The sequence below is a fragment of the Lemur catta genome, chromosome 14 (assembly GCF_020740605.2).
Source record: "Lemur catta isolate mLemCat1 chromosome 14, mLemCat1.pri, whole genome shotgun sequence".
Classification (NCBI taxonomy): Eukaryota; Metazoa; Chordata; class Mammalia; order Primates; family Lemuridae; genus Lemur; species Lemur catta.
Genome location: NC_059141.1, coordinates 68,805,265 through 68,819,882, shown reverse-complemented (window position 1 = coordinate 68,819,882; position 14,618 = coordinate 68,805,265). Strand labels below are relative to the sequence as shown.

General features: G+C 39.4%; 1 protein-coding gene across 1 annotated transcript; it reads right to left on the bottom strand.

Annotated features, from left to right (window-relative positions):
* Positions 1–572: 572 nt before the first annotated feature.
* Positions 573–1,030, bottom strand: LOC123649896 (histone H3.3A-like). The gene has a single exon (XM_045568201.1). The coding sequence runs from the start codon at positions 1,003–1,005 to the stop codon at positions 604–606; it is 402 nt and encodes a 133-aa protein (XP_045424157.1). The 5' UTR covers positions 1,006–1,030; the 3' UTR covers positions 573–603.
* Positions 1,031–14,618: the final 13,588 nt, after the last annotated feature.

The following is a 14,618-nucleotide window of genomic DNA, read 5'->3' as shown; positions in this document are numbered from 1 at the left end:
AACATCAAAATAAGATGTTTCCTGATGGAATGAAGTAGTAAATATATGAAATAAACATTGTCTAAATTAAATCAAGTTCTTTTTTTTATAGTTTAATGTGTTTTAATAGCAAACTTACAGGAACAGCACAGAAGACAGACAACATTAAAAACATGTACTTGCATGTAGGACAACTCAGAAAAGTGTAGTGAATGGATGGAATCTACTGTATGATAAAAATGCTACAAACACCATTTAGTTGCTGTCAAATAAGAAATTTATTTTTTAAAAAATCCAAATGCTGGCACTGTCCAGAAAAATTTAACAGGTTTATTTATAATTGTTATAAAGTTGAACTGCTGAAACTTGTTCACTGAAACCTTTGACTTGCATTAATGCTTCACATCCCTGCATTTATATTAAAAAGTCACACACAAATGAAAATGGAAAAACTGCCAATACCTGATTTCTGTCCCCTGTTTTTCCACTCGCAATCATATACTTAGGTACCTTTTGACCCCATGGGGGAAAAAAAAAATCTAACGTTCAGAACTACCAATAACAAGAAGAAGAGATCTTTTTTTTTTTTTTGTGAATGAAATGTTTTCCCATCATAGTGGATTCTTAAGCACGTTCTCCACGTATGCGGCGTGCTAGCTGGATGTCTTTTGGCATAATTGTTACACGTTTGGCATGGATAGCATGGATAGCACAGGCATTGGTGTCTTCAAAGAGGCCAACCAGATAGGCCACACTTGCCTCCTGCAAAGCACCAATAGCTGCGCTCTGGAAGCGCAGATCTGTTTTGAAGTCCTGAGCAATTTCTCGCACCAGACGCTGGAAAGGAAGTTTGCGAATCAGAAGTTCAGTGGACTTCTGATAACGTCTAATTTCACGGAGTGCCACTGTCCAGGTCTTCACCCCTCCAGTAGAGGGCGCACTCTTGCGAGCGGCTTTTGTAGCCAGTTGCTTCCTGGGTGCTTTACCACCGGTCGATTTGCGGGCAGTCTGCTTTGTATGAGACATGGTAGCAAGACCCCCTCACTTACCGCTTCTCCTTCGGCTGGATCTCGGTGAGCCAGAGGCACCACTGGCATTTGCGAGCGACGGTGACACGGCGGCGGCTGCAAGCACCAAATCAAATTCTTAATTGATTCCTCCCCACAGTATTCCTTTATTTTCTTCCAAGTGAATGGCCAGTTTTTGCTATATCATCTTATAATTATATTACTATCCCACAAGATACCATCTTTATGTCATATTTAACTTACATAATCCAGTAACAAAAAACTTATACCAATTACACCAGCTACATTACTAGTAACCTATAAAATTATTTTATTGCCTGCATTTCCTATAATTTTCAAATGCTACTCCAACCTAAACCCTGCCAGCATCTTGCTTCTCCTTCCTAATACAGATTATTTTCACCGATGTTCAACTTCTTAAGCATGATTCCTCATTCTGATTTGTCTTATGTTAAGCACTGATGAACACCTAATATGAAGATATTTAGTGATTAACTAAGGTATACTCTGTACTTACATGTTATAACTTCTGAATACTCTATGGGAAGATATTGTTACCAGTATCTCATTCTACTCAGCTCTGTTGTGAGCAAGCCATCTTGATAGAGGCTTATGGTAACATCTATCTATAGGTAGGCCTTTAAGGTCGTGGGGTTGGGGGAGGGGATGGGTGTATGCCTACATGATGAGTGCGTTGTGCACCATCTGGGGAATGGTCATGCTTGAAGGTGCTGACTCGGGGAGGTGGGGAGTGGGGGTAGGGGATGGAGGTATGACTACATGGTGAGTGCCAGGCGCACTGTCTCGGGAATGGACACGCTTGAGGCTCTGACTCAGGGGGATGGGCGGGACATGGGCAATATATATAACCTGAGCTTTTGTACCCCCATGAAGAGCTGAACTAAATAAAAAAAAAGAAATAAACTTTCTAAATTCTTCAGGCTTCTCAATCAAAAATTAAATATAAATTAGTACTTTCTGGGGACAATCAAATAACTGACAAGGCAAATCTGTTAAAAAGAATAAAGCCTATACTTTTGGGAATACTTAAAAAAATGCTCTAGCTGATGAGACTATTCCTATTCAATAATTCAATGATGTTCCTATTCTCCAAATTCAAACCTGAGACTGTTTCTTGGGCATAGTTGCAAGCCATGAATTGGTCACACCAAAATTAATGAGACAACTGATCAAACATTGATAGAAATTAATTGATCCCTTATCAGCATACACGCTTATGAAGTCCACCCAATCTGTGACAGCAACACATTTCTGAAAGGCAGTCAACAACAGCTTTCACGCTAACCATGCTTTGGAAAGTTAGCAAGTTGGCTCAGCCCAGTGACCACACTTTTACAGCTGAAAGAAAGCCAGTCCCTCAACACTCCTGCTTTCGAAAGCTCGCTGTTCCCTGAATCCTCTATTTCCCAAAGCCTTGTATCATCTCATACTTTGACTGTGATTTACAAGTATGGTTCTTTGGTTAGTGTGATGGCCAGAAAAGCACTATCAACTCCTTCCCTCCTGCCACTCTGTTCATAACAGGGAGATTCTCTTTCCCATCCTTGAATCTGGGCTGGCCTGTGACTTGCTTTGGCCTAGTAGGATATGGCAGAGGTTCTAGGCATACCCTTTAGGAAGTGTGGAAACTTCCACTTTCCTTCTTGAAGCTAACCATCATGCAAAAAGTGGGACTAGTCTGTGGACATGCCACGAAGAAAGTCAAGCCACCTGTGGTGGACCCCATGGTACTAGGCATATGAGTGAAGCCTTCTTAGCCTCTCCAGCCCAGCCTCTCTGCTGGCTGAACATAGCTGGCATGATCGGAGACTCCAGCCAATGCCAAATGTAGCAGAAGAACCACCCAGTCTACACACAGAAGTAATAAATAAATAATTGTTTTAAGCCATTAAGTTTTGGGCACTTTGAACTGAAACAGGAAATAAGCAATAAAAAAGTTTTTTTGAGAAACTGGATAGTCTCTTCTTTCACAATAATAGTTATGCAGTGTGAGTGGCCATTAGAAGTTTGCAAACATTTAGAATGACAATTGTTTAATCTGATTTCTAAAAAGGACTTACTCAAATATAACAACCTTCCCCCATGAAAGAGAAGCAGTGTTGGTGAAATTAGATTGTCTTATAATGCATGGTGTCACCCAAAACTATGTCCAGACCTTGAAACTTATTTAGCAAAGAATACACCCAAATAACAAGAAAAACCTGTTCATATTTTTCTAAATAAGGATTTTATCCAGGAGATTCAACAGGTCATCAGATCTTGCCTTATCTGTAAAGTTTGAGACATGGCTTGGGACCCACCCTCACAGAGCATTTAGCCATTTACAAATGAATTCAATTCAACTGCTTCAAGCATGAAATGTTTTTAGAATAGTTTATGTAAATTGTTTGGATTAAAAACTTTCCCTTGTGAAAGAACCAATATTTTGATTCAAGAGTGTTCTGATTTTTTTTTTCCTACCTTGGGATTCATTTCCTAATGAAATACTCAAACTATGAAGATACTCTCATTAAAAATAAGTTTCACCATCTACGTAATCCACAAATCTCTGAAAAGATAAAAAAAGTGAATTGCTTTAGATTCAAAATTTTCTCTGTGTTCTAAGAATGTAAATGTTGGACACTGTGTGGGAAATTTGGTATAGCCACAGGAGAAAATGAGAACAAGGCTTGGTAGGAAGATGTTTATTACACTCACAGGTCCCAGAGAGGGGTCACCATGTGCCACACAGGGCTACAGCAAGCCACCAGTGTCAGTCAGGAGGCAGAAGCAGGATTGAGGGGAAGGCCTAGGCCATGCCCTTTATTGGGGTATCCAGGGAAAAGGCAAGGCAGGGTACACAAACAGTTTAGGATTGGCTAGTGTAAATAATTCCAGCAGGCTTTAGGGTTGGTCTCTAGTTATCTGATACCTGACTTTGGGATGATTTAGGGTAGGATAAATACTGGCTTGATGTGTGAGAGTGAGATAAGGAGGTGACTGGGGTTGGGACTGTCAGTTTGCAAATCAAAGATGTGCTCCAGGCGGAGCACTTTGCTATCGTAGGAATTGTCTAATCTTGGGAGGGGCAGTCTCTCTGGGGCCAGTAAGTTTTTTAAAATGTCAAAATATTATAGATACAGAAAATTCTAAAAACCATAATTAATATAATACACTATACTTTCAAAAAATTTCATATTCCTTAGCTGAAAGTTCTATAACTATCCTTAACGATAATGACAATATGATCTAAACCTTAAAATACCTATAAACTGTCATCATATAAAATTGTGACTAAACAATCTGAAACTTGGCTTGGATTTTCCCCTCACAGATTCCAAATTGAGATTACCAAATAACTCATGTTAGGCACACAGTCATATGCCCAACAGTTGAAAACTTTGGATTTCCAAAGGGGAAGTCACCAGAAACATCTCTACATATTATATAATTGTTAGAGTAGGAGACAAGGCTGAGAGCGGGTACAGGGTCTTGCAGAGTGGTTGCAGGTGTTTAAGTCTAACTAAGGGGAGTTGATAACCAGAGACCAGAACCAGCTTCAGCCAGCTTGTCAGCTATCTTTGTCACCTTACATGAACTTTGGCTAATTACAATATCATTTGCATTGTGGTTTTAAAATTTCTCTGCCCTTGAAATCACCATGAAAGTTCTGAAACAACTATATAAAGTATGAAAATGGGAAGGAACCCAATTCTAGGAATTACTACCCAAATTATTAGTAAAAACCAACCTCTTAGCCTTGAATATTCCTCCTCCAAATTAGTAAGACTTGGTAAGACCAAAAACCACATTCTCCTGGTGCAGCGCCCTCTCTCTCAAAAGGGTGTATTTTCACTTTCAGTCTTGCGGTAAAACCTGCTTGCCTTGGCTTATGTGGTACCTCCTAAAATTCTTTTTGTCCAATGATCACCAAGACCCCGAAAAAACCTCCACTCAGCAGACAGTAATATAATGAGCTTAAGTATGTTTAGAAAGACACCAATCCATGTAAGCCTTAAAATCATACGGAAGATGACCATTATATAAATATAACAAGAAGAAAACAATGGCTAAAAATTACCAGAATGTGTGGTTCATTATTTATTTCTTACTTTGAAACAAATGACAAAACAGGTTAAATTGTAAAGGCCCTTCAGACTAAAATAAATTTACTGACTAGAGTAATGAAATTGATGTTGCACATCGCATAGAAAGAGTATATCTATCTATCTATCTATCTATATCTATCTATCTATATGATTTCCAGATGCTTAAATGTTGTTATATAGCCAGTTTGCTCAGCTGACATCCAAATGATGACTGTGTGTTAAGGAGACTAAAGATTTCATAGCCAAAATTGCTTTGACCAAAATGAGGGAAATTGAGCAATTCCAGTGAGGGAATTAATGCAGATCTGCCATAGCTGAGTTGTTCATAGGATACAGACAGATTTTAAAGAGACAACCTGTCACATATACTCTACAGCCAAATTCTCAAGTTTTTTCAGAGAATCCATGAAAACTAATATTTTCTTGGGTGTTCTGGATAGGATACATGGACTTCCCGGACTGATCTCTTAGCTGCCAACTACGTTTACCTAAAAATATAAACAGCAGCTTCATTTTCCCATTGTATCTCCGATTGCCTACTTGCCCTCCCATACGAATCCTATTTCATCATTTGTCCATTGACAAGAGCCTAATGAGCAGCTTTTTAACATCAGCAAATTTGTGTGTAGAGAGCAAAATATGTCTAAGTCATTCTTTGACAAAATATCCACTTCCTAATTATAGACATCCTTTCAGAGGTTGCAACACTTAGTGCCTGTATCTCATCATTCCCTTGGCATCAAAGTCCGTCCTCAGCCTCTTGTCATACTTTGGGGGCAATCCTTGCAAAACTGTGACTTTTGCATTTCACCTGTTTGTCACAAGACTGTCAGCTTTTGCTGCCTGCCTGTCTGTTTCATTCTAGAGTTGTCCTTAGGGACGCTTAAGATTGGTCAAAACTTCCCCTGAACAGAGACTGAGAGCAGCCAGTGGTAGTGGGTGGCACTATCACCCCAAGGGTATTCTGCCTCTCCTGGCAGCACAATGTTTATCCACCCAGGGCTGGAGAACTGCCATCCCAGAGGCCCCCAGGGCTCCAGTTCCCAGAAAGCAGTGGGGGCAGGGGACATGCACTGAGAGCCAACCCTCTTAGGGTATAGGATGCTTGGCAATTTTTTAAATACAGGATTTCACATGAACAGAAAAGAACAAAAGAATAACATGACCACTTATTCCCCTGTTAACAAGTAAAAGATTACAAAACTCAATGTCCACATGTATCCTTGTAAGATCATCCCCTAGCCAACAGTTCTCCCACTGTGGACAGCCTCTCTCAGCTCAGTGTTTGCTGATCCTCTCTACTTATTCACATTTTTACTTCATATGTTTGTATCTGTGAATGTGTATTTTTGGTTTGCTTGTTTTTATATCTATGGTAACATGTATGCTCTTCTGAAACTCACTATTCTATGGTTTTGGGATTTATCCATGTTGATCTATATAGCTCAAGTTGGTTATTTTAACTGATGTGTAATATTCTAGTTTATAAAACTTCAATAATGTTCTCAATTGTTGAACATTTAAAATGTTTCCAATTTTCCATTACTATAAGTAGTGAAATATAGTAAAATAATTTCACTATTATGATAAAAATAAATTTTGCTCATGTCTTCTGCATGTAAGAATTTCTTTATAGAGTGTTTTAAACATATTTTTAAACTTTTTTTTAAACACTACAACACAGACATGAAAATGCTTAACACCCTGTAGGAAATAATTTGTTATATTTAAGACTCAACACACCCACAAATACCTAAGTTCATTTACAAATTGTGCTAAGTGCCTACCGTTCATCAGGGACTCTTGCAGGTGCTGGGAAACAGCAGTGAATGACAGCACCCTTGCCCTAATGGTGCTTATATCCTAGAGGAGGGAAGGGAGGGGACAGGAACAGAATCTGAGCAATATAAAAAATAAAAATATATAGTAGGTGAGATTGGCCAGTGCTATTTAAAGAAAGAAAACTAGATAGGGAATTATAGAGAGGTGATTCAATGGTAAAAGGTAGTCAAGGAAGGTCTTGCTGAGAAACTGACATTGCAGCAAATAACTAAAGAATGAGGAAGTGGACTTAGTGGATTTGTGTGGGAATACATATGTGAATATGTGGTATTTATAGATAATATACATAATTATACATATATTTACAAATGTATTCAAAACTGAATAATATATGTATATCAACTTGAAACATTGAGTTTCAGAAACAACACTTACCATTTCTACCCATGATGTGTTTTATGTTTTCTAATCAATTTTGTACTATTTTATCCTTTTTCTTATTGATATGAACACTTATATAGGTCTTGGACAGATTATGAGAATTTCTCTAGACAGCTTTTTTTTTTGTTTGTTTGTTTTTTACTTAATCCACTCTAAGCAATGCACTTTTGTTTGTATGACAATAAAAACATAAATGTGCACATCCTGAATACAACAACCTTTCAGCACTTACTATATAGCAGGGACTATTCTTGGCATGGGGTTTACAGTAGTAAGCAAAAGAAAACCACATATCTTCATAGAGGTTTTATTCTAGTTGGGGAAGACAGGAGGGAAAAAGTAAAATACTTATTATGGGCGATTATGGTTAGTTCTTAGAGAAAAACCTCAGAAAGAAAGCTAGAGAATTCAAGGAAGAGGCATATAGTGTGTGGTCAAGGAAATTCTCATTGAGGTTACATTTGAGGAAAACCTGAAGAATATAGAAGGAGCCCATGTTGATATCTAGAGTAAAAGTATTAAAGGCAGAAGGAAAAAATGTGTATATCTATTGTACAAACAATTAAGAAAATAGATGTCCCAAAACATGTTCTGGAAAGAATACTCTCACTACAATATACTCTATTTTATATTCTAATTGCAACCTCATATATGAAAACATTTTGCCCAAATCCACTGAAGAATTTCACAACCAATTAATGGGTGTTCTCCCCCCGGCTTAAAACCAAAGCTGCGGTGGTTACAAGAGGAATGAGATTGCTGGATTCAGTGTCTCAGTGGAGAAAATGGACATGCCATCGAAACACCTACGCAACCAGATAAAATGCAAGTTATAGATCCTGGACGAGGCACGGTGGAATTAAGACTTGATGTGGAGAGTTTATTGATAATGGGCCACCCTCCTGTGAGTCAGGATTTAGCATCCTGGCAAGAACACCTGGTGCTGGCCCCAGTGGCTCACTGCATCTTGGAAAGAACAATACTCCACAATACAAAGACGCAGATACTCCAACAACACTGACAGCACATTGAGGAGAGGGTCAGATGACTCGGGTAACTGCAATTTAGAATGGTTTTATCACAAAGGGGTAGAGGACTGCTGTGGGGGCTGGGCCTAAAGAAAGGATGGATGGATGGAAAGAACACGAGCAGGTGAATGAAGGGTCAAGCGAAAACACCTGCCTGAAACTGCCTGTTTGCTGTGTGCGAAGTGACATGTAGGGAAGTTGTTAAAGAAATTAGCAGACAGCCCTGACCTTTTGCACATGTCCTTGGAAATAAATAAGGGAAGGACGTTAGCTGAGGAGGCCATTTTCTCCTTCAGACTTTGGCCTCTCTCCTTCTCTCTAAAACTATGTGTTTCAAGTAATTATTCCTTTGCTACCGAGCTCAGGAGTGAAAAGCTGCCACAACAGACTCCTAAATGACGTGTTATCCCAGAGGGCCCAGAGGACTCTAAAGCAATCGGGAGTTCATGAGCAAGGGAGCCCTGCACCCTGGAGACGCCCAGCCATGACTGCCCGCTGTGGGGCAAGATTAATGGCAGGAGATGCTGCGGTGGAGCTGGTGCTCCGAAGGCAGTGGAGATGACAGAATTCTGAAACAGCAGCAACCAGGTAGCAGCACCACACTCAAAAGCAAAGTGGGCAGGAACACTACAAAGGGCAGCAGGCCAAAATGGCAACCAGGGGACCTCGACCCCCAGGGATGCGAGGTGGCAGCCTGTAGACTGTCGCGCTCCTAAGAGTCAGGCAGTCAGTAGTTAGTTAATGAGGGTATTGCTTGACTTATTTAACTCAAAAGGTCAACACTGCTTCTCTTGGGTGGACAGCAGTACACATTTGCTGTCTTGCCCCGTGACTGTTAACTCTCCTTTTCTCCACCACAATACATCCCTGAGGGACCTTGATTATCATGGAATTCTGAAGAACACCGTGATTCATCTATTGGTAACATGGTATCAGTAACAAGCAGCAAGTACTCAGATGGTATGGTCAGAAAAAGGAGCAACAGAGGGTGGGGGACAGATGCGGAGTACAGTTGGGGCTTGTCACTTCAGGGAAGCTCTCAAAGACAGTGTTCTGGGGCCCACGGGATATTCCTCCAAGGCAAAAGGCAAGTCACTGCACCACACCCTCTACTAAGAAAGGGGCAGAGGAATCAATAGGCCTCTTTGGATTTGGGAGACACCGTGCACCACTGTCAGCAACACTGCCCACCCACGGCCTGCCTGCTGTCAGGCGGAGTGGATTCTTTCAGAAAGGATCAGACTATGCTACACGCATCCCACCACACAGGCCACGTAAGATGACAGCTCCAATGGTCCTGTTAGATTAGAATGCCGTGTGGAATCTCTGGAGAACCACAACAGGAAAGTTGCAGTGCAAGTTCCTAGGCTTCTGTGGCTAGAAACATATTTTTCAGTAAAGAACTCTTCTCCATTTGAAAAGCTGGGAATGCTACTGGCCCTCTTAGTGTCTGACCAAGACAAGAGGTGACTATGCAAATGAAGCTGCCACCAAGCACTGGCTATTGTTGAGATATCCAGCCCTAGGATAGGTCTTATAGATGAAGCAGCAATTTATCTTATGATGGAAATGGTACATTCCAGAGGACATTATGTTACGTGAAAAACAAATACCCCATGATCTCACTTATATGTGGAATCCAAAAAAGTTGAACTCATAGAAGTAGAGAGTAGAGTGGTGGTTACTAGGCCTGGGGCAGTGGGGGAAGAGTAAGGGAGATGTTGGCCAAAGGATACAAAATTCCAGTTAGCAGTAAATTCAAGAGATTTATTGCACAACATGATGCCTATATTTAATATTAACAATATGTTGTATTCTTGAGAAATGCTAAGAGTAGATTGTAAATGTTCTCACCACAAAAATGATATCTATGTTAGGTAATGCATAATTAAGGAGCTCAATTTAGCCATTCCACAATGTATATACATTTCAAAATGTCATCTTTTACATGGTCAATATATACAATTTTATTTGTCAATTTAAAAAAATTAAAAAATTAGGAAATCATTTACCATTGTGTTGGAGAGAACAAGGGCTAATATATCAAGCATAAAAAGACCTCACAAAGTGGATCAGCAGGAACAACAAAACCCTAAAATGAAAACAGAAAATGGGCAAACGATATGGTTAGGCAAGACACAGTAGAAGACATTCACATGAAAATAAATTAAGGAAAAATGCTCAGTACAAATTGTAAACTCAAACAACCATAACTTTTTCCACTTACCAATTTAGCAAATATGACAGTAGCATGCATTTGGGGAACTGCACTCTTGCACTGTGGGTAGGAATATGAATTGGCACAATCTCCTTGGTGGTAACATGGCATGAACTAGTTCTGATCCTTTCACTAATTCCCCTTTCTAGGATGTTACCCCAAAGAAGTCATGGACGGAGACAAAGATTTATATGGTGTTATATGTAACAGCAATAAAATTGGAGATGAGGAAACATAATAAATAAATTATGGAAAATAGATGATAGACTATTATATAACCATTAATAATTATGTTTTCAGATTGTATGTAAATATGGAAAACTAGTTAACTATAAAGTTAAAGAAAAAAGAAAACAAGCATCGGTACAAAATGATACTAATTGTGGGTCTGCATGCCTGTGTAAAATATGTATATACCCAGAGAAGAGATTGGCAAAGAACAAAATGAAGTGTCAACAATGTAAAAAAGAAATGTGTGTCCACAGTGCATATTGCACAGAGAGGTGGCCCAGACCCACGTGTGACCTGCCAGTATTGCCTCTCCCCTACCTTGTCGGGGTTTCCTGAGACCAGCTAGCTGATGGAGAAGGGAAAGAACCAGGCCCAGTTTATGGATAGATTAGCACAACATGACAGTGAAAGTTAAAAAATGAGCTGATGCTGTCTTCAGTCTGCCTGAGCACCAGGCCTGACAGTGGGGAGGAGATATGCTCTGAGCGAGCAGTAAACCTAGTCATCAGTTCTAGTTATAGAAAAGCAGCCGGAAGTGTGACTGTGCATGGATTCTCTGGTAATGGCAAGTGCCTTCCTGATTAGGAGCCTGGGAAAAGTAAGATGGAAACTGGCAGGTCAGACAGCCTGAGTGTCAGCAAAGCTTGCACTGAAGACTACACCTGCTGTAGAATCCATTCTTCTTGTGGGCCCTATTCAAAGCGATCAGCAATACTTGAGTCAGAATAGTTTTCCCAAGTTCATTATGTTTTGCTTCTTAAACGCAGACAGTGCTGAACCTTCTAGTAGGAGGGGGTGCAAACTGAAAAAACTTCTTATTTAAAGTTATGCCCTGTCTTTCCCAGATCCTTGGGGTCCTGAAAAAATATTAACAATGTGGCAGGGCTCTACAATTTTGTATGGTTTCTCTCTTATCTTTCTGGCATAATGTGTCTAACTACTAAGGCATTCAAAGTTTTTCCTACTTCTTGTTTACCAGGTCTGATTAGCACAATGACTTCAATATGATGGACTAGTTTGCTCTTCTACAGAAGATGATCAAGGCCCCCCCAAAATTGTACTGTGAGGGAGAAGGTATGTAACCACAGCTCTGGAGCAAGACAGTGTATGCTGCTACTCATGCCACATAAAGTCAAAATGCTTTTGATCCTTTTTACTAATGGGGTTTAAAAGAACACATTTTCCAGATTATAAACAAAAGGCTGTGTTTATTCTAGTAAAGATATCACATCTAGCAGAACTTCTAAAATTGGGTAATTTTGGTTAAGTTTATGGTAGTCCACCATCATCTGCCACCATCTGGTACCATCATCTGCCACCATCTGGTTTTTTCAGGGGTCAAATAAGTAAAACAAATTGGGACATAATGTGGACAAATCAGCCCTGAATCCTTTATGTTTTCAAGGGTCTCTAAATTACCACCCTGGATGAAGTACTATCTTGGCCAGGGAAAAGTTCCAGAGGCTTCCACTTGACCCTTCTTACCATAATGACTCTTACTCTCAGGGTAGAACACTGAGATGAGGGCTCTTCTAGCTATATGCATCCCAAGAACACCCATGGGAACTGGGGAAATGACTGCAGGGTGGATCCATAGGTGCACTAACTGTGAAAATGAACTGTGACAGGCCCGTATATCAACTGGTCTCCATAAGACCCCTTCTATTAATAACTGGGAGTCACGATGGTGTCAGATAGCACTCTGGGCCCACAGTTCCCCAAGAATGTAGATGTTGCCCTTTCTCTAGTGCTCATTTGCTCTTGTAAATGACTGTAAATACTTTAGGGAAAGGATTAGGAGAATATATATAGAAAACACTTGTGCTGCCATTGCAGGGTCCTTCTGCAACAAGGTCTGCCAAAAAATTCCTCAGAGTAAGTTTCCAGTGTAGAAGAGATTGTATAATATTTCCCCCACTAAGCTATGCTGAGTTAGTTACCGGTCTGAAAGCAATGAGGCAAAGTTCTGCTTCTTCCTTGGAAAACTGAGTTCCTAACAATTTGACTCTGCCACAGATAACAACTATAAATTCTGGATAAAATAAAACAACCCCTGCTTATCAATTTTTTAAAAAGCTAGCATGGGGTGAATTTTCCATTTTTGTGGCTTGTCTACAGGGCAGGGCAGACACATTAACAGCATGGCATGGCAGATAAAATTCTAACAGAAAATTCACCATTTTTCTGGCTGAATGAAGCAAGGAAAGAGCCTAGAACAAGGGCTGCTGGAGAGTGACAGGGGAGAATCCTAAAGACAGGAGAAGTAGAGAAGAGAAACATCAAATTCTGTGTATGAACTTTCCCAAGACACTGACTGACTCCGGACCCACACAGGATCTGATCTGTACAGGACGAACTACAAACGATCTGAACCTATGTTTTAGCTACTACCCACTACACATGAAATAAGTTTTCAGCTATAGTCTAACCAAGTTAATTGCCTGCCAAGACAAAATCATCCAGGGAAACATAACAGAATTGACAGTCTCCACAACATTACATTTTCCATATGCAGGATATAATGTAAAATTACTCAATATGGGAAGAACCAAGAAAGTATAATTCATTCTCAAGGGAAAAGATGATCAAAAAAGGCCAACACCAAGATTGTCCAGGTTTGTAATTATCTGATAAGAACTTTAAAGCATCCATTGTAACTACACTCAGTGAGATAAAAGAAAATACACTTATGAATGAAAAGATAGGAAGTCCGAGCACAGAAATAGAAATTCTTAAAAAATACCAATTGGAAATTTTAAAGCAGAAAAATATGAAATCTGAAATAAAAATTCAGTGGATGACTTTATTAGTATAATAGAAATGGCAGAACAAAGAGTAAGTGAATTTGAAGAAAAATTAATAGAAAATGTCCAATTTAAAGAAGAGATAGAAATAAAGAATTGGGAAAAAATAAAACATTAGACATGTGGAACCAATCAAAACGTCTAATATACACATGGGATTGGAGTCCTAGGAAGGGAGAGAGAGGATTGTATAAAAATAATATTTGATTCTAAATGTGATGATTGAATAGGAAGAAAACCAAGTCTAGATATATGAGAATCAAACTGCTAAAAAAAAAATAAATAAATAAATAAATAAAAACCACGAATGAAGAGAATACATTTAAAACGTCAGAAGACAATGGAGCAACATCTTTTCAGTACTGAAAGAAAAAAAGGTCAATCTACAATTGCATATCCAACAAAATTATCCTTAAAGAATGAAGGCTAAAGGCCAGGCTTGGTGGCTCACGCCTGTAATCCTAGCATTCTGGGAGGCCAAGGCAGGTGGATTGCTCGAAGTCAGGAGTTTGAGACCAGCCTGAGCAAGAGCGAGAGCCCCGTCTCTACTAAAAATAGAAAGAAATTATCTGGTCAACTAAAAATATATATAGAAAAAATTAGCTGGGCAGGGTGGCACATGCCTGTAGTCCCAGCTACTCGGGAGGCTGAGGCAGTAGGATCGCTTAAGCCCAGGAGTTTGAGGTTGCTGTGAGCTAGGCTGATGCCACAGCACTCACTCTAGCCCAGGCAACAAAGCGAGACTCTGTCTCAAAAAATAAATAAATAAATAAATAAATAAATAAATAAATAAATAAAATAAAAAAAAAAGAGTGAAGGCTAAAAGCAGACATTTCAAATAAAGAAAAACTAAGGAATTTATATCCAGCAGGTCTTCCCTACAAGAAATGCTAAGGGAAGTTCTTATAGATGAATGATACTAGAAAGAAACTCAGATTTTAAAGAATAAATAAAGAGCATCAGAAACAGTAAATGTTTGGGTAAAAATAAAAAGGTTT

Excerpts from the sequence above, each read along its gene's own strand:
- LOC123649896 (XM_045568201.1), bottom strand. The coding sequence starts at position 1,005 with ATGTCTCATACAAAGCAGACTGCCCGCAAATCGACCGGTGGTAAAGCA.